At 41.0% G+C, this 27,386-nt stretch overlaps 1 protein-coding gene across 1 annotated transcript in view; it reads left to right on the forward strand.

The window, feature by feature from the left end:
- The first annotated feature begins 4,158 nt into the window (after positions 1–4,158).
- DNAH11 (dynein axonemal heavy chain 11) overlaps positions 4,159–27,386 on the forward strand; it is a 407,209-nt gene continuing 383,981 nt past the window's right edge. The window contains exons 1-6 of the mRNA XM_033192171.1: positions 4,159–4,512; positions 5,920–6,063; positions 21,441–21,637; positions 22,246–22,438; positions 23,706–23,805; positions 26,770–26,981. Of these exons, the coding sequence (XP_033048062.1) occupies positions 4,159–4,512; positions 5,920–6,063; positions 21,441–21,637; positions 22,246–22,438; positions 23,706–23,805; positions 26,770–26,981 (1,200 nt within the window). The remainder of the gene's footprint in view (positions 4,513–5,919; positions 6,064–21,440; positions 21,638–22,245; positions 22,439–23,705; positions 23,806–26,769; positions 26,982–27,386) is intronic.

Raw genomic sequence — 27,386 nt, forward strand, 5'->3', positions numbered from 1 at the left:
TTCCAGAAGTGATGTACGAAAGTGCCTGTTTCCCCAGCCATGCCAATAATATGATGTCAGTCTTAAAGCTAATAAGTGAAAAAGTAGTATTGTACTCTTGTTTGAATTTGTATTTTTCTTTTGTGAGGGAAGTTGAGTATCTTCTTATATGTTTAAGGGACATTTGCATAATTGAACACAGTTCAGCATTTCATGTTGATATACTAGTCAGCAAGTTGGAAAGACAAGAGGAAATGGAGAACTGAGAAATTCTAAGAGTATGATACAAGCATTTTATACCTCATTTACTTTCACTTCACATTAGCTACAAAGAAAATTTCCTAGTTTCCCTTTTAGCTAATGTGAAGTGAACGTAAATGAGGTATACAGTTTGGGTGAACATGAATCCCATTAAAACTTGGAATAGGGGTAAATGTTGTATTACCAAGAGAAGGAAAAGGTGAATGGACACTGGGGACAGTTAGCAGTTTCTGCTACACCATCTTCTTTTAAGAAAATCCTAGCTCTTATCACAGCCCTATGAGATCTTTGTCTCATATTTCTTCTTTGTCCTCATCTCTTGCTATTCTCCCTATTACTGGCATTCTTGCTGTTTCTCCAAAAATCAAGCATCCTCTCTTGTGGGTCTACTTGCTCTTCCCTCTGCCTGAAATGTTCTTCCAGAACCTGTGGCTCATTCTCAGAATTGTGCTCAAAAGTAAGCCCTTCCTTAAACACTGCTGGTAATTAACATGCTCTCCATACCCAACCTTTTACAGTCTGTTGCTTTTCTTCTTAGAATTTATCATCTGTGTCAATCAAGGAAAATGACGAGACAAGTCTCAATCATTTTAGGAGATTTGTTTGCCAAAGTTAAGGACATGCTGGGAGACAAGTCTATGCCTTTCTCCAAAGATAAATTTGAGGGCTCCAAATTTAAAGGGGAAAGGGCAGGATATTGAGAAGCACACAGTTTTCACATAAACAAAAGGGGGCAGAGGAAGAATGTGAGGAATCGCATTTTACATAAGGTAACAAAATGGGGTAGGGGAACAATCAGATACTCATTTGTGTGTGGTGGGTGATTGCACCTGGAAAGACAAGCTATCAATTTGCATTGCCATGGTGAAGTTTTAACAGCTCACCAATAATTTCCCTGTGGGCAAAATATGGGCGAGGCATGTAGCCTTTCATCTTGTAGCCATCTTATTTAGGAACAAAAGGGGGAGGCAGGTTTGCATGACCCAGTTCCCAGCTTGACTTTTCCCATTGGCTAAATGAGTTTAGAGTCCCAAAATTTAATTTCCTTTCACATCTGACATAATAAACATATTATATCTTTGCTTGCCTAGTTTCTCATATTTCCCCTCCACAACTAATAATAAATGTGCCAGGCATGGCCTAAGTGTTTGTGCTTTTAACATATTTAAGCCGAATTATTTCTCACAACTCTATGTGGTATATCATTTACTATTACCACACTATCACTACATAACAAACCTCACCACAACTATGTAGCTTAAAACAATAATCATTCATTATTTACATGCATCTGTGGGCTGACCGAGGGTAGATTGATCAAGACTAGGCCTCGCTGGACTTGCCTCTGAGCTACAAAAGTCGGGTCCAGGCTGGTTCCTTGCATTAGCAAGCTATCTAGGGATGTTCTTCTCAAGACAGTAGCAGAGGCACAAGAAGGCAAGCCTCACCATGTAAAGACATTCCAAGCCTCTGTTTGCTACTACACTTGATCTTAGCCAAAAGAAGTGATGCCTCTGTTTGTTATGTCTGCCAATATCCTATGGACCAAAGCAAGTCACATGACCAGCCACAACTTTAATAGCACAAAAAGGTATAAGCATACTCTTTTCATGAAGGTGGGGTTGGGGGAGAGATATGTGCTAAAAAATAATCTCATCTACCATTTTATTTTTCCTATTTCAGGTGAGGAAATTCAGGCACCTAGAAAATAGAAATGGAATGCAAATTCAGTTGGTATAGCTCCACTCTATCCAGTAGAATCTAGCCTGTATCACCAATATGAGGGTAGAAACTTAATCTGTTTTGTTTTCTGTTATATTTCTCAACACCTAGAACAGTGCTTGGCACTTAGTAGGCATTCAATAAAGATTTGTTAGACAAATGAATGAACTCAGCACAGTACATGGCACATAGTTGGTATTCGATCAGTGTTAGCTATTATTATTGAGAAAAAGTGTATAAAACTTGGGAACAAGGTAAAGGCATATTCATTCATTGTCACATTGAAACACTGCTTCACTGGCCAATGAAAGTATTACTAATTATTTAGGGAAAAGTATCTTTTTTGGACTCATTAACTACTATTGATCAAAGGCTCAAACTCTGTGAAGTTACGTTTTTATTTACAGATTTTTGTTCATTACAGATGTAATTTATTTCAGAAAAACAAATTATTTTTTAAAAAACAAAGAATTATTTTGCCCTGTATGACATTAATGGTATTGTATTGAACCTAGCAATCTGACTCAACCTGTCTTTCTCCAATGCTGCTAAATTTCTTTCTCTAACTGTCTTTGGAACTTACATCATTTTGTTGCTTTTCTCATTTATGAGTTAAATAAATCTTTGACATGTCTTTATCCTATATTTTGAGTTACATATTTAACTTTTTGGAAATTGCACTTTAAAGTTAGCATTATTTAAACAATTTTCCTGCTAGATTTGAAAATGGTTATTCACTTCCAATTTAATTCAACTATTATTTACAGAATTCCTGGTTTTCTAAGGTACAGGGGTGTGAAGCTGGAATATAAGAGGGGAGAGAAGGAACTGGTGATTGCTAGCCTTGTATACCAGCAACTGGGAGCCCCAAAGACTAACATGGATGATATAAAGCAGCCTTGACAGGCTAGAAGTCATTATCAAAGTTTTCCAAGGGCCTGTGTTATTTCAAGATTCTGATCATATAACTGGAAATGTGTAAATGGTTTTCAGGGGCAGTTAATATCCTGAAAAGAAAAAAAATGTTGAAGCCCCATCTTCTGGAAATGTTTATCAACATTCAGGTATTAAATGGACTATTGTGGGCAACGGTCCTTCAGTAGCCCCCATGGAAGAGATGGGGGTTGAAGACTTTAGTTTGAAATAAACAATTAACAAAGGAGACTTAAAAGTTTAGTTTGAGGACTCCTCCTCAAAATTCTGGTTACTTTAATAATTAGAATTTCCATAATATTCTCAACAAAAGCCACTAATGGACCACAGTGAAATCCTATTTCGGTATCATGAAACTGTTTTTAATTTGAAGCTTTTCCTCTTTGACCTTTTTACTCTTGAATTAAATGATAAATCTATAGATTTTCGGAACGTTTTGGAGATCACGAAAGGGCACTGTGAGTTCTCTTACTGGGTGTATGGACATTACAGTTAAGTGTCAGGTTGAGGATGGGAATCAGGAGGACTTCGAGTACTTAGATCTTGGATTCCCACAACTAGGAAAGTTGAATTGCAGGACTGGCGCTTCTCTGGTAATATTTGGACACCTTGGGAAAGGTGAATAACAGCCTTCAACTTGAGCCCCAAAACTTCTCTGTTACTTATTTTTGTAACTTAGTCCCTTGCCCATAAAACAAAGGCTGACCAGTCAGAGACTTGGCTTTCTACAGATTATGTCAACTAGTCAAGGTAAGAGATTTAGCACGGAACTCGGCACAAGAGAGCATTGCTTCATCCAGAGCACTTAACCAATGCTGGGATCCCCATCAAGTGTCCAGTAGGCGAAGGAGCCTGAGGGCAGTGGAGCAGGCGCACGGGGGAGCTCAGACCGACCCCGGACACGCGTCTTCTCTGCCAGGTTCGGGACCTAGAGCCCGAGGGCCGCTCCCCTCGGCCTTGGCCTTGGCGTCTACTGGACAGTGGCGCGGTGCGCTCACTCCGCCCCCAGCGGGCTGGGGCGGGGACATCGTTCCCCAGGAAACGGGACGCGCTGCTTGTCCCAGGCCTTCGCCTCGGCCTGCCAGGCTACCGCTGTGCGCAAGTGGCGCGGCTAAGTAGCAGCAGGTGGGAGACTAGGATCTGCGCTCGCGGCAACCGCGGAGGAGGGTGGGCGCCTCCCGAGGTGTCCTCGCTCACCTCCGGCTGGCCCAGAGTCTCGGGTGAGGAGCCAGCCGGCCCCGCGTTCCCTCGGACGGTTGCCCAATGGCAGCCCCGGTGGTAGCCCGGGAGGCGCGAGACTTCCGAGAAGCCCCGACCCTTCGCCTAACGTCGGGGACCGGCCTGGAGGCAGTGGGTGCTGTGGAGCTCGAGGAGGAGGAGGAGGAGAACGAGGAGGCGGCGGCGGCCAAGAGAGCGCGGAGTTTCGCCCAAGACGCGCGGGTGCGCTTCCTCGGCGGCCGCCTGGAGATGATGCTGGGGTTCACGGAGGAGAAATGGAGCCAGTATTTGGAAAGCGAGGACAACCGGCAGGTTCTTGGGGAGTTTCTGGAAAGCACCAGCCCGGCTTGCCTTGTGTTTAGCGTTGCCGCCGCGGGGCCCCTTGTGGCTTCCCAGGAGGTAAGAGACGACGGGCAAGGGGACCTGCCCACCCAACAAAACTACCCAGGGGAGACAGCCCAGTCGGGCTCCTTTGCATTCCCGCGGGGCGCTCACTCGGGCACTTTAAGAAATTTGGCTTGAAGTCCCCATCCTGAGGCCCGCAGAACTCCCCACGTGCACCCACTCTGCAGTTCAGCAGCTTCAGGTTAGTTTCCTAGGTCAGCTGTTTGTATCTGACGGAGAATCCCCCGTTGAGCCTGTTCGACCAGGATAATGCAAGAAAACCAGCGCTTTCTTTAGCTGCTTGGGTGTTAGCCGCAAGGTGAGATTTCTGTGCCAAAAAACTTGTGTTTCAGTTGCTCTTGGGTCTCCCTGGAGTCACATCCTTTAAAAAAGGTGGTGTTTGGCAGAGCGCATATAATTTGTGACGTGTTTTGACTACGTGCCAACCACACTTCACCCCAGGGAAAAACATTGAGTCCTTAAGGAATGCCTATGCAGTCTTCGCACACATGGGTGTTTACTGACCATTTAGGGGGAGCAGTTCCCTCCTTCCTTCCTCTCTTTTTCTTCCTTTTTCTTTTTGAATTTAGATTACTTGTCCACTAAAAGGTTAACATATCACCTAACGTACAGCACTTGTATTTAGTATTTTTCAAGTATGGTGAGTTCGGAGCGAGATTCACAATTTTTAAATAGCGCCATGCTCAGTTTAACATGTTATATCGTTTTTATCACTAGCTGTGGTCATTATAATAGTTCGGAAATAGGATCTCAGAGAAGAGAGAAACAGGAAGGCTGCCTTAGGGTATTGTGAATTTTGAATTCTTTTGTTTTAGTACTCTTCTAATTGTAATTTTAAAAAAAAAGTTTGTCAGATAAGACGATAGAACACTTAACTCTAGTATTACCTAAGTTAAATAGTTATAATGTTCAATGAAATGACTCAGTAGTTGTGGAAATGTTAGCATGTTTTGTTTATACATTTCTATTCTTTGATAGAAATACAAATTAACCTCTTGTGCCTTGTCTTTATCTCATTTTGGCTTATTTCCAAACCAGAGAAGATTCTAAAAACCCATTAGGATTGAAACATTCTACATGCCTACATGCTCCTTATTTGTTTTTAGTTATAGGATTTTTTTTTATATATAATGATCTGGTATAATTGACATGCCTTTAAAAAGGTGATATTTCCACACCAGTAATGCTGTGAAATTAGCATTATAAAAGAACGAAGAAAACTGTATACTCTCTGCATAATAGGGAAGAGCGGTAGAAGGACCTTGTTCATAGAGCAGGCAAAGACACCAGGTTTTGTTTCTTCTGCTAGCAATACAGCAACAAGTTGGATATAGTAAATCCTGCTCGTTAACAAGAAAACGACACAGTGAACTAGAACTAATTATCCTGCTCTTGTTTTAGATTCCAAGAGATGCAAACCATAAACTTGTTTTTATTTCCAAGAAGATTACTGAAAGCATTGGAGTGAATGACTTTTCTCAAGTGGTTTTATTTGGAGGGTTACCTGCATTGTCTCTTGGACATGTATCTGCTTTCCTCGATGAGGTACTGTACTGGTCTGTCTTTAATATTTAAAGCTTTCACTTATCTCCGTGACATTTGGAATTATTTAGGACAACTCTTATAATTAAAAGAAGAGCTAGGATGGGGAGGGGAAGGGAAGCGGATGGGGAGGGTGCGGGAAAAGCTTGTAGAAGCCACGAGTCTCTAGCCAGGTGAATGGAGTCATAACATCTACACTGTTCCTGAAAGGAGCTCATGCTTACGGATGCTAATATTCAATAGGTGGCAGTTGCAGGAATCATTCTCTCCCTTTCTTCCTTCCCAGATAATAGAAGCAAGTAAAAAACATTGAATAGGCTCTTGCACCTTAGCAGTAGGTTTTAAACTTCACATTCACAGTAGAGACAAATTTATACTTTGAAAATGAGTATTATCAGTTCTTTTTTATACCTGTTAGAAACTAACAGTTAAAGACTAAGTTTCGCTCATGGCAGATAATGGGAAAAGGTGATGAAAGTATTAGAAATAGTTCTTAAAATTTCTTTTTCTCCTCTTAAATTAGAGAAATACTCTTCAACCAATGTTACTGACACTTTAATGTGCATAAGAACTGCCTGGGGATTTTGTGGAAGAGGCTAGTTCATTCAGTCTAGAGTGGAGCCCGAGGTTCTGCATTTCTAACCTGATGCTGATGCTGTTTGTTTGTGGACTAGCTTTGAAGAGCACCTACCGAATAACCAGGTTCCATGGAACTAGAATCTCGGCTCTCAAACTTTGCTGAACATTAGAATCACCTGGGGGAGCTTTTAACACAATGCCCCGTGTCACCCCTCACCAATTAATTTAGAACGTCCTGAATGGGAGCCAGGTGGCAGCAGTTGTTTAAGATCCCCAGGTGATTCTAATGTACAGTGAGCTTTGGGAACTGCTGGGTTAGATATCTGTCTACCAGGCCAATTTCTAAATCAGACCTCTTTAATCAGTGTAGTCCTGCCAAGGCCGGTATTTAAGGTATGAAAAATTGCTGACATATTTATTACTAGTTATTTAGCAGACTCTCATGATCACATCTCTTCTACTTTTTGAGAGTCTTCTGTCTTTTTCAAGGGAGGTGTTTTCCTGCTGGACTAACTGAAGTCTCTCACCCCTAACTTCCGTACCCTGCCTGGGTTTCCCTTTGCTCCTGTTGAATTTAATTGACTTTAACTGATTTCAGGGAGGTGCTAGGAAGACAGTCTTTTAACTTCAGTGCCAGGAACAATTTTTGATATGCAACAAGTGCTCAGATTTTAATTGAACTGAATCTGATGACTTCGGTTCATTATGTGAATCTAGACCACTATCAACTGGAACTTGGAGGGGCAGGATTACATTATGAGATTCTTGCTCTACTATCTGTGTCTGGCAACAAGATAGAAGCATTTTCCAAATTTCTCTACTCTTTTTCTCAGTACCAGGATCTGCATAACATTCTGAAAGAGGTATGCCTGCCCCTCAACATTATGATTTTTTTCCATATGTTATTATTTGTCACCGGATTGTATTATATAATTATACTTAGCAAAAGTATTTAAAATGTCATATGGTTATTTCTTTATGTATCACGCTGGCCCACATTTCAAAAGAAACAATAATTGTGAATGCTTACCAAGGCATAAAGGAAAGATCATTTGGTTCTTCTCAGTCAATATCTGGGCCCCATCCTTGGAAATTCCAATTTAAAAAATCTAGAGGGGCCCAGGCTCCTGTATTTTGAAAGTCTTTCCTCAGTAATTGTATTGAATGGTTTAAGAACCGTCATAAAGGGAAACCCCACAGTTTAAAAAAAGAAACAGAAGGTAAGTAAAGAGATCCACAGCAAAGGCACATTTGCTCCTTTATCTACAGGTGTATATGTGCTTGATGAACCTTACTTTGATTCATATAGAAAGTTTATTTTTCTTACAAATGCAAAAACTACACAAACTTACAACTAAAATAAGACAAAACCTCAAATTAATTGACTTACTTTGTATATATTTGATAAAATTTATTGTAATTAATAAGTACATTCCAGATCTATTTGCTTTAAATGATATTTCTAGAGATACTTTAGCTGTTTGAGTTACTAATTGCTTTCCAGAGCATGTGGCTCAGAATTTCCTAGTGTTTTATCTACAGCTCATGATACAAACATTAAGTTTTAAAAGAAGTTGGCTTTGTCATAGAATAATGTGAGAAACACATTTATCCTTCCAAACCCAAAGGGTGGACTCGGAGACAGGCAGAATAGCAGAAGCAAGACTTTTAATGGTGGTCTTGCAAGATCGGGTGTTTGGTAGACAGGGACACCCGGGGCAGTTACAGCAGGTAATTTATCTCCTAGCACATAAGCCCCTCTCCCAGTTCCTCACTGGTTGAGTACTATGGGGTTACAATCTTCCTGGACATTGCCTAAGTTTCATTATGCCCCTTGTAAGTTTATACCCTGGCCCCCTTCCTCGCTTATGTTTTGATTTCCCAATAATGAAACTTTCTTCCCTTTTATGGACTGACTCCTCTTCTACATTCTATTCACTTATCATAACTTTCTAGGTGCATGAGCCATGAGGTTTGTCATATCCGCAGGACTTAGATTTATCATGGCTTGAAAACAGACCATTTAAAATGTTTTCTCACAAATTCCCTCCTCTTTTCCATTTACTTTCTTTGGCTTTATTTTTATCCAAACCCTTTTGGTTCTTGAATCACTCTAGAAATTGTTTACTTTTTTCTTTCTTTTTTTTTTTTTTGAGACGGAGTCTCGCTCTGCCGCCCAGGCTGGAGTGCAGTGGCCGGATCTCAGCTCACTGCAAGCCCCGCCTCCTGGGTTTATGCCATTCTCCTGCCTCAGCCTCCCAAGTAGCTGGGACTACAGGTGCCCGCCACCTCGCCCGGCTAGTTTTTTTTTTTTTTTTTTTTTTTTTTGTATTTTTTAGTAGAGACGGGGTTTCACCATGTTAGCCAGGATGGTCTCGATCTCCTGACCTCATGATCCGCCCGTCTCGGCCTCCCAAAGTGCTGGGATTACAGGCTTGAGCCACCGCGCCCGGCCACTTTTTTCTTTATAGGAGAGCAAGTTTAATTTGGTTTCTAATAGGACAGGTTATTTCGCTAGTAAGTTATACACATTTGTTTATTAATAGCTATTTTAATTTTTATGCTAGTTGCCTTACACAGGGGGAATACAACATCCTACTGCTGTTAAGACTCCTGCCCCGAATGGCGTAAACCCGGGAGGCAGAGCTTGCAGTGAGCTGAGATCCGGCCACTGCACTCCAGCCTGGGCGACAGAGCGAGACTCCGCCTCAAAAAAAAAAAAAAAAAAAAAAAAAGACTCCTGCCCCGTTTATGAGAGATGTAGGGATTGAACCTATTATACCTTTTCATATTTTAAAACAACCTTCTACCCAACCCCTTAATGGGTTATTAATTTAGCACTTTTTGCTAGTTTGTTGGCTAGGGTTGTTCTTGTAAAGCTTTTGTGATGGTGCCATCTGGGACGGTATTCTTGGGAATGAAAATACAACACTTCCCACCCAGCATAACACATACACCCCCTTTTTCTGCTGGTATCATGTCTAGTGCAAGACTGTTTTCTCAGGCTATTTGGCTGGTGGCATTTAACTGGCTAGCTACCCCTTTGAGGGCGTCCTGAGTATAATTGATGAATTTTTGTTGAATATAATAGATATAGTTAATTTAATCCATATTTTTATTAATAGTTGACCACCGAAAGAGTGCTAACTTAAACCCAGAGCCCTTTGGTTTTGGGCCTTAAATGTATTAGGCACCCCTCTAAGGACTCCTACTGAGTTAACATATATATTGGGATTAAAAGAATTTGTCAAATATCTCCAGTTTTGGTGGCCATGTGTATTTTTGGGTATCTTAGGAAATGCCAGAGTGAAGGCAATTGGACTAAAGTACAAGTCCTGATCCAACTGGAGGGTAAGAGTTTACAGAGGTTCCCTTTCCCACAATACCACCAGACATTAGCCTGGGGCATATGGATACCTGGGTAATTGCCATTGCTTGACTCACTTGTGATGTTTAGGAAGTGGGTACAATTGAGAGTTCTCCCATGGGCTTATTGAACTTTGCCCCCTGCCTAGAGAGGCAAGAGGAGTGGTTCGTATTCCCTATGGAGAACGAGGGAATTGCTCTGGGATCTGACCTCTGCAATGCGGGAAAGAGCAATGACAGACTTTTTTTCTTTTTGAAACAGAGTTTTGCTCTTGTTGCCCAGGCTGGAGTGCAGTGGCACAATCTTGGCTCACTGCAATCTCTGACTTCTGGGTTCAAGCAATTCTCCTGCCTCAATCTCCTGAGTAGCTGGGATTACAGGCACTCGCCACTGTGCCTGGCTAATTCTTTGTATTTTTAGTAGAGACGGGGTTTCACCATGTTGGCCAGGCTGGTCTTGACCTCAGGTGATCCACTCACCTTGGCCTACCAAAGTGCTGGGAATACAGGTGTGAGCCACCGTGCCTGGCCAATGACAGACTTTTATAAGTCTCATTTCCCCATGCATCCTTGTCCTGGTATAGAGCCAACACACGGTGCATTTCTTTAAGATTGGTATTCCATCCTAGAGGAAACAGAACCACCTGTGCCTGAAGTTGTTCTACCACACACGCATAACAGCTACTCTTGTTGAGGGCTTGTACCGAAAATTTGACCCAGGCATTCATATTTCTGTACCCTGTCTCGATTTCTAAGATTTGCCTTAAATCTTTTACCTTAATTATTTTTACCCTTTTAGGGTCATTATTTGGTGAACTAAAGTGTTTATTAGGGTTTGATGTTGCAGTAGTCCCAGGCAAATGGCAGGTTGAGTTTTGTGTTAGTTTGAGAACAAATTGCCGTAGGGGTTTTTCCCTGTAATATTTGCTCCAATCCATATAACTGAGATGCTACTTTTGGTTCTTGGTTTAGAACAGCTGGATTATCAATGGTGATGAGTATAGGATTGCATTTTAAATTCTGGCAGTTATTTGATGAGGAGCCCTTGGACAGATGTAATTTATTCTTTAGGGGTCTCCAGGTTGGAGTTACCCACCCCACGTTTACTATCCGACCCTGAAATTGGGTAGTCCACCATATACTATCCCAGCTGGGGCAGGGTGATACTCTACTGTAACCTGTATTTGTTTCAGGGCAAAGATATTTATCCACCTGAGAGAACTGTTTCTGATTTTCCACATTCCCACAAGGTAAAACCTGGCAGGCATTAAATCTTATAGTCCGGGGTGCTACTGTCTTGGTTACGTTAATTAGCAAACTGATTGGGTAGGGAGGAGTCCCCTGCCAGTTGCCGTTTTGACCTGCTCTTTGTATAGTAGCCCATCCCAGCCATATGAACTTCCAAAATGGGGCCAGCCCATGTTTTCTTTTTAGGTTTTTCTCAGAGTTAACTTTAAGAGTTCCTTACGGCCGGGCGCGGTGGCTCAAGCCTGTAATCCCAGCACTTTGGGAGGCCGAGACGGGCGGATCACGAGGTCAGGAGTTCGAGACCATCCTGGTGAATACGGTGAAACCCCGTCTCTACTAAAAAATACAAAAACTAGCCGGGCGAGGTGGCGGGCGCCTGTAGTCCCAGCTACTCGGGAGGCTGAGGCAGGAGAATGGCGTAAACCCAGGAGGCGGAGCTTGCAGTGAGCTGAGATCTGGCCACTGCACTCCAGCCTGGGTGACAGAGCAAGACTCCGTCTCAAAAAAAAAAAAAAAAAAAGAGTTCCTTACGTGACCTGTGCACTTTCCACTGATCTTTTTTTCTCCCTTCCTTTTTTTTTTTTTTTTTTAAAAAAAAAAACAATCTCTTGACTTTAGTGAGTTCACCCCAGTTTAGCTGTTTGCACAGCCAGCTCAGTGGTCGGGAGCACTTAACAGGGACCTTTCGAGTTTAGGTGGAGCTTGTCTTCTTTCCAAGTCTTGATCAGCACCAAGTTGCCAGGCTGGAAGTGGTGAGCCATGAACTCAAGAGGTGAAGTTTGAGTCAGAAGTCCTCTTAACCTAAGGGATAACAGGGTGGAGTATATGGCCAGTATATAATTTCTTAAGAATTGATCCTTGGTTTCCATAGTAGGGAGATCTCTAGCTGTGCCCAAATACAGGATCTCATATAATAACTTGTAGAGGGACAATTCCAAGTCTTTTCTTGGGGCTGTTCTAATCCTAAGGAGTGCTATTGGGAGACATTTGGTCCAAGGCATTTTAGTTTTTAAGATTAGTTTGGTGATATGCTTTATGAGAGTTTGATTCATTCTTTCTACCTTTCCAGAGGAAGGGGGATGCCAAGGGGTGTGATAATCCCATTTAATTCGAAAACCTTCCATAAGTCCCCTTAACACCCTTGAGGTAAAGTGGCTCCCATTATCAGAATTAATATTTTCCATGAGGCCAAATCTAGGTACAACCTGTTTTAATATTATTTTGACCTCATTCTCAGTGGTGACTGTGGAAGGGGAAAGGCTTCTACCCAGCCAGAAAGGTGATTTATGATTACTAGTAAATTCTTCAGTCTTTCTACTTTGGACTTGAATGCTTTCAAATAATCTTAGTCTGGGAGGTCTTTCTCCCATGGCCTGTTTTCTAATCACCTTTTTGTTTGTCTTTTGACAAGTTACACTACTTCCACATACTTAGCGAGGATATAAATCCCTATACACCCATAATTCCTAAGTGTTGCATCACACAGTGCCTGGGCTCCCCAAAGACTCCCTTTGTGTAATATAGATATTAGTTTTCTCATGGAGTTTACTTATTTCTCTCCCATCAAGAAGTACCCATTTGACGTCTTCAGTTTGACCCCTATCCTGTCTAATTCTTCCTTCTTCTCTCTGGTAAACTGGGGCCTTAATACTACCTTAGGGATGTCTGGGATCATACTAAATAGTCTTCTAATTTCTTCCTCCAGGGAGGCTTGCTCAGCAGTGCCATCCGCAAGCTTGTTTCTTGTAGCTTCTATGGTGTTCCCTTTCTGATGACCATTTACATGTACTATGGTTACCTCTGCTGGAAGCAGGAGGCTTTCTAAAACCTGTTTGACCAATTCCCCATATACCAGTTCTTTTCCCGTGCTATTTATTAGGCCATACTCTGTCCAGATTTTTCCAAAAGTGTGTACCATCCCACAGGCATATTTAGAATCAGTATATACAGTGCCTTCTTGGGCTTTAAGGAGCTTTAGGGCCTGGTTAAGACCACATAATTCACAGGTTTGGGCTGAGCACCCATTAGGTAATCTACCTTTCTCACACAAGGAGTGTTTATTCCCATCAATGACAGCATGGCCATTATGTCTCTTGCCATCTATCACTCAGGATGAACTATCCACAAACAGGCTTATCCCATCATGTAGTGGAGCTTCCCTAAGTTTTGGTCTAACATTTGTTTGGTATTCTATGATATCTAAGCAGTTCTGGTCTGATGTCTCTCTTTTTCTCCTCTCCTTTCCATAGGAAACAAGCTGGATTTGGGCAAATATTTGTTATGAGCAAATCATTTTTTTTTTAAACTACTATGGCTTCATATTTTAGAGTCTGAGAATGTGTTCAAACTGTCTCCCGGCTTTTGATTTAATATATTCCTGACTTGGTGTGGGTTGCTTACTATTAGGGCCCCACCAAAAGTTAACTTTCCACTCTCCTAGCAGCAGGGCGGTGGCCGCACTGCTTACACACATTCCGGCGGCCCCCGAGAGACAGGATCAAGAAGCTTGGAGACAAAAGCAACAGGTTCCCTCCTCTCTCTCCAGGTTTGAGTGAGCACCCCAGGGGCCATGCCCTGGTCCATTGTTACAAACAGATGGAATGGTTTTTCTAAAGATGGAAGGGCCAGGACCAGGGCAGTAATGAAGGCCTGCTTTAGCTTTTTTACTGCCTGAATTTCCTTTGGGACCATTGCAAGGGATCGGGTTTCTCTTCTAGTAACTTGAGATAGAGTCTTTTTTGAGCATATGAGTTAATTTATTAACTACAGTAGCCAGTTAAACTTAAAAACTTTTGGAGTTCTCTCTTTGTCTTAGGCAAAGGCAGATCCATTATTGCCGATAATTCTTTCTAGGTTTAGTCTTCACTTCCCTTTACTAATTAGGTGTCCGAAATATTTAACTTCTTTTTCTTTTTTGTCTTTTTTTTTTTTTTTTCCTTTTTGTGGAGAACGGGGTCTCGCTGTATTACCCAGGCAGGTCTCGAACTCCTGGGCTCAAGCTATCCTCCCGCCTCTGCCTCCCTGAGAGCTGGGATTACAGGCGTGAGCCACCGCGCCCTTCTACAAACTGCAATTTGTTCTTAGAGACTTGCAGTCCCCGTTTGTCTAGGAAATTAAGTAGGCTTATGGTGGTTTCTGATACCTTGGCCCTCTTCTCCCCAGAAATTAAAAGATTTTCTACATGTTGTAACAACTGGGTTCCCCTTGAAGGTTGGAATTTCTCCAGGACCTTTTCTAAGATTTGAGCAAATACGTTTGGGACTTCCATGAAACCTTGTGGCAGCAGGCCGGGAGCAGTGGCTCATGCCTATAATCCCAGCACTTTGGGAGGCCAAGGTGGGTGGATAACGAGGTCAGGAGATTGAGACCATCCTGGCTAATATGGTGAAACCCCGTCTCTACTAAAAAAAAAAATACAAAAATTAGCCGGGGGTGGTGGCGGGCACCTGTAGTCCCAGCTACTCAAGAGGCTGAGGCAGGAGAATGGCATGAACTCGGGAGGTGGAGCTTGCAGTGAGCTGAGATCGCACCACTGCACTCCAGCCTGGGTGACAGTGAGACTCAAAAAAAAACAAAAAAAAACAAAAACCTTATGGCAACACAGTCCAGCGGTATAATTATTTTCTCTCAGTTATAGAATTTTCCTATTTAAAGGCAAAGAGGTCTCTACTCCTAAAGTCTAGAGACATGCCCAGAATACATCTTTTAGATCCACCGCACTGAACCACTTGTGTTCACAGGATATCTTACTGAGGAGAGTGTAGGGGTTAGGCACCACAGGGTGGTGGGTCTGGACAGTCTGATACATAGCCCGTAGATCTTGCATCAATCTCAACGACCCATTAAACTTTTTGACTGAGAGAACTGGAGTACTGTATGGGTGACATGCAGAGTTTTAATAGTCCATCTTTCATTAATCCCTTTATTACTGGTTGGAGATATTTTCTTCCTTCAGTATAAATGGGATTTTTTTTTTTTTTTGCAAACCACTTCTCTTGGTTTTAGTTTAGTTTGTAAGGGTGTGATTTTTAAACCTCCCCATTGCCTTTTCTAACCCACATGAGGTTATTAATTTTCTTTCCTCCTCCTCTTTTGGAAGGCCCATTATTACTTTTATTTGTCCTTCCTTTATTCCTAATCCTAAACCCAATCTCACAATCAGGTTTCGACCCAGGCTGTTAGTTTCTGCTTTGGGAACATATAAGAGTGACCAGTTTGTTTTGGTCCCAGTCTAATTAACATTTTCTTGAATATCGGAACATGAAATCTCTCCCCTTTACCCGATACTATCAATTTTTCCTTAGACAGTTCTGTACCCCTTGGTTGGTGAATTAGGGAGGAGCGATTCACACCAGTACCAACCAAAAATGTCACTTCTCTCTCGGGTCCCACCTTCAAATTTATTCAGGGTTCCTGGTGGGACCTACTCAGAAGAAACTCTCCCCCATTCTTCATCAGCAGTCATGAGGTAGATCCCCATTTCTTTTTTCCATTTAGGACATTCTCTTTTAAAATGCCCTGGCTTTACATACTTGTAACGTCCACTCATAGTCTTAGGAGCTTTCCCATGTATTTCCCTTCTTTCTTTGTGTTGAAATCTATCATTCTCCTTGTATCCTTCAAGGGGGATCTTGATCTAACCTTTTTTTTTTTGACTGCGTCTTCCACAGTGGAACCATGAGTTTCACTTTTTTTTTTAATGCTTGTCTTCCTCTCTCCTTACAAAGACCTTCTGAGCCTCCCTTAGTAATTTCTCAAATGGTTTCTCATTCCATCCATTAGTCCTTTGTAATTTTTTTTTTTAATGTCAGGCCAGTTCTTTCTTACAAAGTAAGAATATTAAAACTTTCAAAAGGCCTTGCCCTACTGGGTCCTCTGGCTCTAATCTGGAGTATTTTCTTATCTAGTCTCTGACCTTCTGCAGGAATGCAGAGGAAGTTTCCTCTTGGTTTTTGTTGAATCTCCAATGCCTTTGAGACCTTTTGTGTCCTAGTGGTGGACTTTTTGATCTTTTTTACGATTAGTTCCCTGAGGTTCTGCATTTGTGTCTGTTCTCTGGGGTTTTTTTTTTTTTTTTTTTTTGAGATGGAGTCTCACTCTGTTGCCCAAGCTGGAAAGCAGTGGTGCAATCTCGGCTCACTGCAACCTCCACCTCCCAGGTTTAAGTGATTCTCGTGCCTCAGCCTCCTGAGTAGCTGAGATTACAGGTGCGTACCACCATGCCTGGCTAATTTTTGTATTTTTTAGTAGATATGAGGTTTTGCCATGTTGGCTAGGCTGGTCTTGAGGCCCAGACCTCAGGTGATCTACCCACCTCGGCCTCCCAACGTGCTGGGATTATAGGCATGACCCACACCTGGCCTCTGGGATCATTATTATCTTGTTTGCAATTGACATTTGGAAATTTTTGTTCAGCTGGTAACACTTCTTGCCCATGGGGTTGTTACCTCTCCCAGATGGTTATGGCCCCTCTCCTAATCATTCCCCTTTCTTTTGGATACTTGTGCTAGACATCATTTCAGCCCAGGTGTAAAAGCTGGGTTCTAGGAATTGATTTCAGCTGGTTTGCTATACCCAGGGGGATGTTTTAGAAGTGGTTTCATTTCCTTCTTGAAACTCATAACTTCAGTACTTGTAAGAGGAGCATTTACAAAGCCAGTCTCTCCCTGTCTATGGGAACTTCCCTAAGAGGGAATATGCTAGATGTCTGCTGTGTGGAAGGGATAGGGAAGTTCTCAATATCCCTCTTACACTGTTCTAATTCTTTTCTCAAATTTGGATAAGGATTTAAAGGAGCAGTTGGTTCGACTCCACCATGGTCTGCAGGTCTTTATTCCTAACCATCCTACTGCCCCTTGATTTTCCTGTCCCCTATTTTGTGAGACACATAGAGGCATATGGATGATAGGGGGTCCCAGGGCTTTTCACTGGGCAGGAGCTTTTTACTAGGCTTTTTTTCTTCTTCTTTGAAGGGGAACATGGTGCCTAATTCCTTGATCCAGCAGAGAGTGTAACCCATCTCCTCTTGTGAGGATGGGGTTTTATCAATCACATAGAGAATTAAAGCTTGGCATACCCCATTTTTATCTGAGCCAAACTTAGGCCAAAAGACCAAAGGCTTACGAATGGGGTCTTTAGGCCAGATAAGCAGCAATACTTTATCATTTTTTGCTTTTCCTTGTCCCTGATTCAAGGGTTGTCCCTTCAATCCTTATTCTTCCCAAAGGACTATCCCGGGGAATGTCAGAGGGAGTCTCTTTGGCTCTCTCTTTCCTTTGGCCCATAGGCCTAGAATTTCTGTATCCCATTTTTGGTCAGTCTTTGTGTCCAAGCTTTTCTATGTGTACTCAGCCCCCTACTACTGGAGGTTTCTTGCACACCCCAATTGCTTTGCCTGTCTGTGGACATTTCCCTCATGGGAGAACAGAACGACGGATTGGGATTTGAACTCCGCACTTGCTTCATATCTAGGTTACATCTTAGTCACACACACTTCACTTCTGAAAATGCCCAACCACCAAGGCAGTACTTATAGTTCAATTTTCCTCCCTTGCCTCGTGCATGACGTTGCCTGGTTGCCATGGTGTCTGCTTTTCTCCCTGTGTTGCCTCCACTGCCTCCTGAATCACAGTCTTGGGTTTGTTTATGGCCTCTGCAGGGATCCAGGATGCCTGGACAGAGCAGGCCACTTAAATTGTGTGGGACGTGTTTCCACTGTTGGCTGGAGTCCTACTCTACACAGGCACAGAGTTCCCAGACGAGCCCCCAAGTTTGTGAGAAACACATTTACCCTTCTGAACCCAAAGAATGGACTTGGAGACACAAAGAACAGTGGAAGCAAGACTTTTAATGGCGGTCTTGCAAGATTGGGTGTCTGGTAGGCAGGCACACCTGGGGCAGTTATAGCAGGTAATTTATCTCCTATCATGCAAGTTCTTCCCCCAGTTCCTCGTTAGTTGAGTACTATGGGGTTACAATTCTCACGGACACTGCCTAAGTTTCATTATTCCCCTTATAAGGTTATACCCTGGTCCCTTTCTCCGCTTAAGTTTCAACTTCCCAACAATGAAACTTTCTTCCCTTTTAGGGACTGACCCATTCTCTACATTCTGTTCACTTTTTGTGACTTTCTAGGTGCATGAGCTGTGCAGTTAGTCACATCTGCAGGCTGGCTACCCGTACTTAGATTTATTATGCCTCAAAAATGGACCGGTTAAAATGTTTTCTCAGAATAGTAAATAGAGTGAAGTCTGAAACAGTACCCAGTACATTAGAAATGTTGAATAACTTTAATTATCTTTGAGCTTGACTTTTAGAAAAAGCTGTTGATGTCAGTGATTTAATCTAGAAAACAGTCTCCCAGTAGGTAATGCATGTTCAGTCCAACAAATCTAAACTCTTTTTTCTTTCCAATTTTTATCTTACATTCAAGGGGCACATGTACTGGTTTGTTACCTGGGTAAATTGTGTGTCATGGGAGTTTGGTATACAGACAGTTTGTTACCCAGGTAATCAGCATAGTATCTGATAGGTAGTTCTTTAGTCCTCACCCTCCTCCCACCCTCCACCTTCAAGAAGGCCACAGTGTCTGTTGTTCTTTTCTTCGTGTCCATGTGTACTCAATGTTTAGCTCCTAGTTATTAATATAAGTGAGAACATGGATGGCCATGTGCAGTGGCTCACACCTGTAGTCCTACCACTTTGGGAGGCCAATGTGGGCAGATAACTTGAGGCCAGGAGTTTGAAACCAGCCTGACCAGCATTGCAAAATCTCATCTCTACTAAAATACAAAAATTAGCTGGGCATGGTGGCACATGCTTGTAATTCCAGCTACTCAGGAGGCTGAGGCAGGAGAATCACTTGAACCCAGAAGACATGGAGGTTGGGGTGACCCGAGATCTTGCCACTGCACTTCAACCTCAGTGACAAAGTGAGACTCTGTCTCAAAAAAAAAAAAAAAAAAGTGAGAACATACAGTATTTGGTTTTTCTGTTCCTGTGTTAATTTCCTTAAACCTAAACTCTTCAGCCTGTTTGCAAAGTTCTTCACAAACTACCCCTGCCTTCCTCACAGCCCAAGTATTGCCATTTCTCTCAGGGGTGCTGGCTCTATTTCCAGGGTGGTCACACTGGTGATTTCCTACAAGCACCATACTTCCTGAGTCCCCATGATTTTATCAGTGTTCTGATTTTTGGAATGCTTGTTGTCTTACTTTGTTCAGGTTACTATCACAAAATACCAGACTCGGTGGGGTATAAACACTGGACATTTATTTCTCACAGTTCTGGAGCTGGAAGTTCAAAATCAAGGCAGTAGTAAATTCAGGTGTCTGAAGGCTGCTTCCTGGTTTATAGATGGCCCCTTCTAGCTATTTCTCCACATGGTGGAAGGAGCGAACAAGCTCTGTTGGGCCTATTTTATAGGGACACTAATCCCATTCATGAGGACTGGGCCCTCAGGATTAATCACCTCCCAAACACGCCACCTCCTAATACCATCGTTTTGGGGGTTAGGATTTCAATATATGAATTTTCAGAGGACATATATATTCACATCATAACAACTGCCTTGCCCTGTTCTTTCATCTTAAAGATTCAAACCAAGTAACGACTTTTCTGGCAAATCTTTCTTAAAACCATTCTCTCCCAGAGGCACATATTTCTCCCATGTTTTCATATGCATCCTAGACATACCTCTGATTGTAGCAGGGCAAGCCGCAGACAAAACTCCTCAGACACCGGATTAAGGAAGGAAGAGGCTTTTATTTGGCTGGGAGTGTCAGCAGACTTGTGTCTTAAGAGCCGAGCTCCCTGAAGAAGAAATACTTGGCCTTTTTAAAGGCTTACAACTTTAAGGGATCCATGTAAAAGGGTCATGATAAATCAAGCAAGCGTGGAAAATGTAACGGGGGCTACATCAGCTAACAGAACAAAAAGTTTTACAGTGCTTTCTCATACAATGTCTGGAATTTACAGATAACACTAGTAGTTTTGGTCAGGAGTTAATATTATTTTAATGACCAGGGCCAGGTGGTGGTGCCAAGGTCATCTAGCTATTTATCTTCTGTTTCTTTCCAACTTTTTGCTTTCTCCCCCTTCTCCTGTCTTATAAACTAGGGGAAAGGGGAGATGGGGAAAAGCTGGGAAGGACAACAGAAGAAGTGGTGGTCTCATTCTGTATAATCATGGCACATCTTATCTTGAGCGTCACAGTTCCAGGATCTCACCTACTGAGCTCGCTGAGGGCGGGGACTATTTTGTACTAATTTCTGTATTACTAGCTTGACATGTAATGGGTGCTAAGCAGGAAAAGATAATATAATAACATTAGGAGACACTTGTTTCAACACCATTCAAAAATGAAAGTGAATTTTCAGCTTGTTTTTAGTTAACTAGAAGATTGTATCATCAAACTAAACTCTAAAAAGGTAGAATAAACATTTTCTGAGCATTTTGGCTAATTCAAGTTTTATAGTAAAATGTTTATAAACTGGTCAGATTACATATAGATTGTATATAAGAAAAATGAAAAAAAGTTTAAAATGGATACTTCAAGGGAAAGCAAGAAGAGACCAACTTCATTAATGCAGCATTCTCTTATTGATTACATAATATATTCCAGACTCTGGAAATGGCAAAAATGCTTTTTGAGAGTTTTCACATAGTATCATTGATGTTTCCCGTTTCATAGTGGAAGAAGTTCTGAATAAGGTCCATGCGGCTGAATAAACATGTTTCTGACTATCCAAACTTTAATCCTCTGGGATGCCACCCAGGGCTTGAGAAGATTAATTTACCTCTAGCTTCCATATGATTCAGAAAGATTGTTTTCATTAATGTGCCTGCCAGTGTGCTCAGTTTGCATTATGAGGGCAGTTTACTTACTTGACATGGCTGCTTATTTCATGTAGTGTTTGAGTTATTGGGAACCTCCACAAATGTTTGATAAATGGGTAAGTGAATGAACAGGCAGTATGCTAATTCCACTTTGACAGAATTTATGTCTAATTGATTAAGTCTAAATGGGTCACTGACTTTGTCCTCTCTTTGTAGATTTCATATTATTGGATGATATTTATGAAATTGGGCGGTTTTGTTGCCAATTTTGTATAACAAGAAAACCTTTGAAGGAATATATTTTCTGTAAATTAATTTAACTGCTTTTAACAATGTTTCTCTTTCTCTAGATTTTAGTGCCAGTTCTTTCTAATAAGAACAACCATAAGTCCTGGTCCTGTTTTACTTCACAAGATATGGAATATCACATAGAAGTCATGAAAAATAAGATGTATATTTTTAGGGGCAAAATGTCTAGAAGAACTCTTCTACCAATTCCCACTGTTGCAGGAAAGATTGATCTGGATCAGAATTATTCAGAGAACAAGTATGTAACAGTACAGTATATCCAGGATATTAAAATGAGAGCCAGGCCAGCATGGTGGCTCAGGACTGTAATCCCAGCAGTTTGGAGGCCGAGATGGGAGGGTTGCTTGAGACCAGGAGTTCAAGACTAGTCTGGGCAACATAGTGAGATTTCATCTCTACAAATAAAATCAAATAATAAAATAAAATGGAAAGTCAGCATACCCATTTAATATTACACCCCTAACAAATTCATTAGCAAATAGAGAATTACAACTACATCATATTTTTAAAATAAGTGCAGAAACACCATGTGTATTATTTCCTTTCAAAGTACGCTTTTAAAAAGCAAATTATACAAAAAGCAAACTATAGTAATTGCCATGCCAATAGCAGTATTCCTTTAGTAAAATGGGTTTTGAGGATATAATTCTTTAACAGTGTTTTTTGGGGTTAGAGACATGTCAATGACAGAATAACATAACCCCACAACTCAAGACCATGAACATAATGGATTTTGAAGAATTTATTTTTAGGAAACTAGTTTATGGATGCCTAAAATAACTTTTAAAATCTGTGTCTTTGGATAAAATGATTCATCTTTGAATTATTTTATTTTAATGTTTGTAGGCCACCACAGTCAAATGAAAGGATAATACTTCATGCAATCGAATCTGTGGTTATTGAATGGTCACATCAAATCCAAGAAATTATAGGAAAAGATGCAGTGCAGCCTTTGTTGAATGGTCTTCACTTGTCTCCTCAAGCAGAGCTAGATTTCTGGATGATGAGGAGAGAAAATCTATCATGCATTTATGATCAAGTAAGTAGATAGCCCTAGAAATTGTAAATTAAATTAGCAAAGTCTCCTGAGCAGCAATGACCAATAGTTTTAAAGGTTTAACACACTGTATAATTTACTGGTCTGCCCTCTTTTCTTAATCCAGAGTTCTGTATGTATGGTATGCACTTTTGACATTAAAGTAACTTTGCCTTTAGGAGAATATTTTGACAGCATTTGAGATTATTGGAAATATTGTGCTACCCTGGAAAAGCAGTACTTCCCCAGGGAAATGTTGAAGACTGGAAAATGTAATTAGTCAACTTAATTGATTTGGGAAGGAGTGAGGTCTTTCTTGGTAGAGAGACACAGCTATGGAAGGACTAACTTCGGTTCCTCTGCTGGGTGCTTGCCATACAAATTACTTAAGGTTCTAAAAGTTAAGGCATCCATTCACATGGCTTTTGGAGATTTTCTGAAACAAATTTCATATGGAAAAATCAGTATTTTACATATATAATGTATTAGATTCTCTGGAAGGATACAACTAATAGGATATATGTATATAGGAAAGGGAGTTTATTAAGGATAATTAATTGACTCACAAGGATCACAAGGTAAACTTCTACAATAGGCCGCCTGTAAGTTGAGGAGCAAGGAAGCCAGTGGTGAATCAGTCTGAGTCCCAAAACCTCAAAAGTAGGGAAGCTCACAGTGCAGCCTTCAGTCAGTCGCCAAAGGCCCAAGAGCCCCTGGCAAACCACTGTTGTAAGTCCAAGAGTCCAAAAGCTGAAGAACTTGGATTCTGATCTTTGAGAGCAGGAAGCATCCAGCATGGGAGAAAGATGAAGGCCAGAAGACTCAGCAGTTCTGCTTTTCCGTCTTCTGCCTGCCTGCTCTATTCTTGCCGCTCTGGCAGCTGATTAGATGGTGCCCACCCAGATTGAGGGTGAGTCTGCCTCTCCCAGTCCATTGACTCAAAATGTTAATCTCCTTTGGCAACACGCTCACAGACACACCCAGGAACAGTACTTTGCATCCTTCAATCCAATCAAGTTGACACTCAGTTATAACTATCACGTATAATAATATATATCCAAATTTAAAAACTTAAATGCAAAATCAAATACAAGGCTAAGAAAACAATGTATTTTAAAAATTATTTTCAACTTGAAACCTGATATCACTTTGAGTGTTAAATACTGAATCACTTGTGAGTGAAATAGAATTTAAATATTTTATTACAGAATGCATGTATTTAGTCATCGAGTTTATATTTATTAAAGTTTTTTTTTTTTTTTTTCCTTAGCTTCAGGCACCTATTGTCCTCAAAATGGTTAAGATCCTGACAACTAAACAAAGCAGCTATTTTCCTACTCTGAAGGATATTTTTCTGGCTGTGGAAAATGGTAAGACTCTTGTTCCTCAGCCTGGCATCAATATCACCATCTGCTCATGATCCAGCCCTTGCCTGCTTGGCTTTGACATTTACCCTTCCGCCATGTTCGGGGAGTGATTGCTCTTGGCTCTTCTGATGATGAATTCATCTCACCCTTTGTACTTTATTCTCCACCCATACTAAACTACTTTTAGTTTATCTGGTATGTAGTAGATACCTGCCAGAGTGGCTCCAGATTGAAATTTTAATTAGACTGTTTGTGGAGGAGTGAGGCCTTCAGTATTTAGCAGAGGAAAAAAAAATAACTCTGGATAGAGGTTTTCCAGTCAACAGATTGGGCTATGATGAGTCCAGTTATTCACCAGTTCAGTTCTCTGAGTGTGTTTGATATCCACCAGTTATTTAGCTTGCAAACACTCAAAGCCATCATTGAAGTTTTGGTGAAGATGAAATGTAGAGAGTGGAGGGCTTGTTGAATTTTGAATAGACAATGCATGCATCTTATTACAAACCAGGAATCATAAAATGATACCCAGTTGACAGTCTTCTCACCATCCTTGTCCTTCCACTATCTAGTTTCAGCCCCACCCAAAGATGACAATCTTGCTCAGTTCCTTGATTTCTGTTCATGTTTGTTTGCACGTGGATAAGCATTTACTTATGCATATACATGATACTGAGGTTTTAAATAATACAATTGGAGGTAATATGGACAAGTAACTTTTTTTTGTTTCTAACAGTAAAAAGTTTATTTTTCCCATGTGACATTTGGAAAGTTAGGAAATACTGAAAATTCACTTCAAATATGTTTTAATACATCTTTAGGGTTTTCTGCATGAATTCAGTTTAAAAAGAAGGCATAAGATAAGGAGGAATATATACAGCAGGGGCTCTGTAAGATCTGAATTCCTGTCCCAACCCCGCTTACTGAGCATTTTAAATTTGCTAAGCCTCTGGTTTGTATTGGCCTATTAACACCTTCCTTGAAGAATTGCTACGTGGATTTAGTATTTCTCAGTCTTGTCATGATCAACATTTTGGGTTAGATAATTTTTTGTTGTGGGGGGACATCTTACATATTGTAGGATATTTAGCAGTATCTCTGGCCTTTACCTGCTGGTGCCATCCCTGTTGTGGTGGTCATAAATGTCTCCAGACATGGCCAAATGTCCCCTGGGGGCAAGATGTCTCCTGGTTGAGAACCACTGGGTTAGGGATAGCATATTATACACTGTACGAGGTACTGGACGTGTAGTAAGTATGCTTCAATAAATAGAAGCTGTTGGCATTTTTTTTTTTTTTTCTGTGTTAGCATAGGACGAAAATTTTCTCTGGATACAGCTTCTGCAGGAATGAATCCCGGGGTCCTCTGAGCCTTATGTGAGTGTGGCCTGGAGATACAGAAATAAAACACTTCTCAATAGAACAAGTGGCCCAAACCCATGGTCAAGTTGGAGGAAGAAAGCTCTTCTCAAAGACGTGCTTCAGGCATTGTGGAGTCACCAGACATGCTGATCACATTTTAAGGACACTTAATATTTCAGGGCACTTACCTACTAGATACAGTTATTTAATGTTGACATAAACATTGATAAAAATACTAATTTTGAAACAGTACATCTTGAAAATAATTCCTGAACATTCTTTTTATTGTTACATAGACAGATTAATTGGTTACACATCAAGTGGCTGGGTGCGTCCTTGACTCCTGGTGACACAATTCAGCAGGGTTTTTCTGTTTTTTGTTCTTGACACAGGCCTTTTGGGTTAACACCAAAAACTAGAATTTACTTGACCTTGTTCCCTACTTTCATAATAAAATTTGTTCTCAGTTCATCAGGGGTATTTGCAGCCTTGGGAGCAAAATGGAATATCATGGAAATCCATTTAGGATATATTAAAAGGACCAGTGCTAAGCAAGAGAAAACTTTGGATTAGATTAAGCAGTCATTATTGAGAGTTAAATATTTAAATGTTTCTTCATATCTATAGCATTCTTTGGTTTGATTTTTTTCTTTTTCTTTTTTGGAGACAGAGTCTTGCTCTGTTGCCCAGGCTGGAGTGCAGTGGTATGATTATGGCTCACTGCAGCCTCGACCTCCCAGGCTCAAGTGCTCCTTCCACCTCAGCCTCCTGAGGAGCTCGGACCACAGGCACCTGCCACCATGCGCAGCCAATTTTTAAGTTTTTTGTAGAGATGAGGTCTTGGTATGTTGCCCAGGCTGGTTTCGAACTCCTGGACTCAACTAATCCTTCCAAAGTGCTGGGATTACAAGCATGGACCACTGCACCTGGCCCTCTATAGCATGTGAAAAAAAAATATTTACCATGCTTAACGTTTGTTTTATTGAAATAAAATTCACATAACATAATTTAACACTTTTAAAGTGTATAATTCATTCAAGTTTTAGCACATTCATGATGTTGTACAACCTCACCTCTGTCGAGTTTCAAAATACTTTCATCACTGTTCTTAACAATTTTAAGTTAAACCTTTATTAATAATATAATTTTTCTCAGTCATTGCATGAGTTACTGTCATAGGAAACTGGAATGAGAGTAAACAATTCAATTGTGCTCATACCAAGTTCCTAGAAGGAATTAACATTCTAGTGATGAAGTTTGTAATCCAAGCCATAAAGTGACAACATTGCAGAGAGGTTTTATTCCCACAGTTTCCACAGGGTTGAGTAAATTTCTTTAGACTCCAGGAGTATTTTCCCGTTAGGTTTTCCATCACAATTTATTTATGCTATGTGGGTAACTAGATCAGTGCTCTCCCAAATGACTGAGTTACAGATGGACAGTGTCTAAAGTCTTCCACATTGCTCATGTGTAGATTGTAGGATAAGTAATATAAAGGGAACTATGACAACATTTAAGTGTGGCTGTGTTGTTTTACGTGGCCCTCTTCTACATGTAAAATGAATTTAGAAAAAAAAAAATCACGTTAATGATGGTTCTTTGCTTTCAGCCCTTCTCGAAGCCCAAGATGTGGAACTTTACCTGAGACCTCTGAGGAGACACATCCAATGTCTCCAGGAGACGGAATTCCCACAGACCCGCATATTAATCGCTCCATTATTTCATACCATCTGTCTGATCTGGAGTCATTCGAAGTTTTATAACACCCCTGCTCGGGTTATAGTTTTATTGCAAGAGTTTTGTAATCTCTTCATTAACCAGGTATGAAGCATCAAAAAACAGGAACAATAAGAATTGTTGCTGTGAGGTGGTTTTACTAGACTAGTGAAGAATAATCTAGTATACAGTAAGAACACCATCTTTCTTTTTCTTTTTTGAGAAGGGACATTTATGGTAACAAAGGCCAAGTAACTTTTTAATCCTAAATGACAGAAAGCTATGAAAATAAGTCAGACATAAAGGACAAGTTGTTGGCAGGTTTTGTTTGTTTAATATCTGTACCTTTCTTCAAAAGGCTTTAAGGCAGCTTCCAGTAAAAGACAGATGTGTAGTACCTTCTTTGTAGCCTTCCTTTCATTTTCACAGAAACACTGACTGATAAAAGCCTTTTGGAAAGTGTGATAAGTTAAGAGCATCTGGCAAAAAGAAAATCCTAAAAATATAGTA

This window comes from Trachypithecus francoisi, unplaced genomic scaffold (assembly GCF_009764315.1).
Source record: "Trachypithecus francoisi isolate TF-2019V2 unplaced genomic scaffold, Tfra_2.0 Lachesis_group4, whole genome shotgun sequence".
NCBI lineage: Eukaryota > Metazoa > Chordata > Mammalia > Primates > Cercopithecidae > Trachypithecus > Trachypithecus francoisi.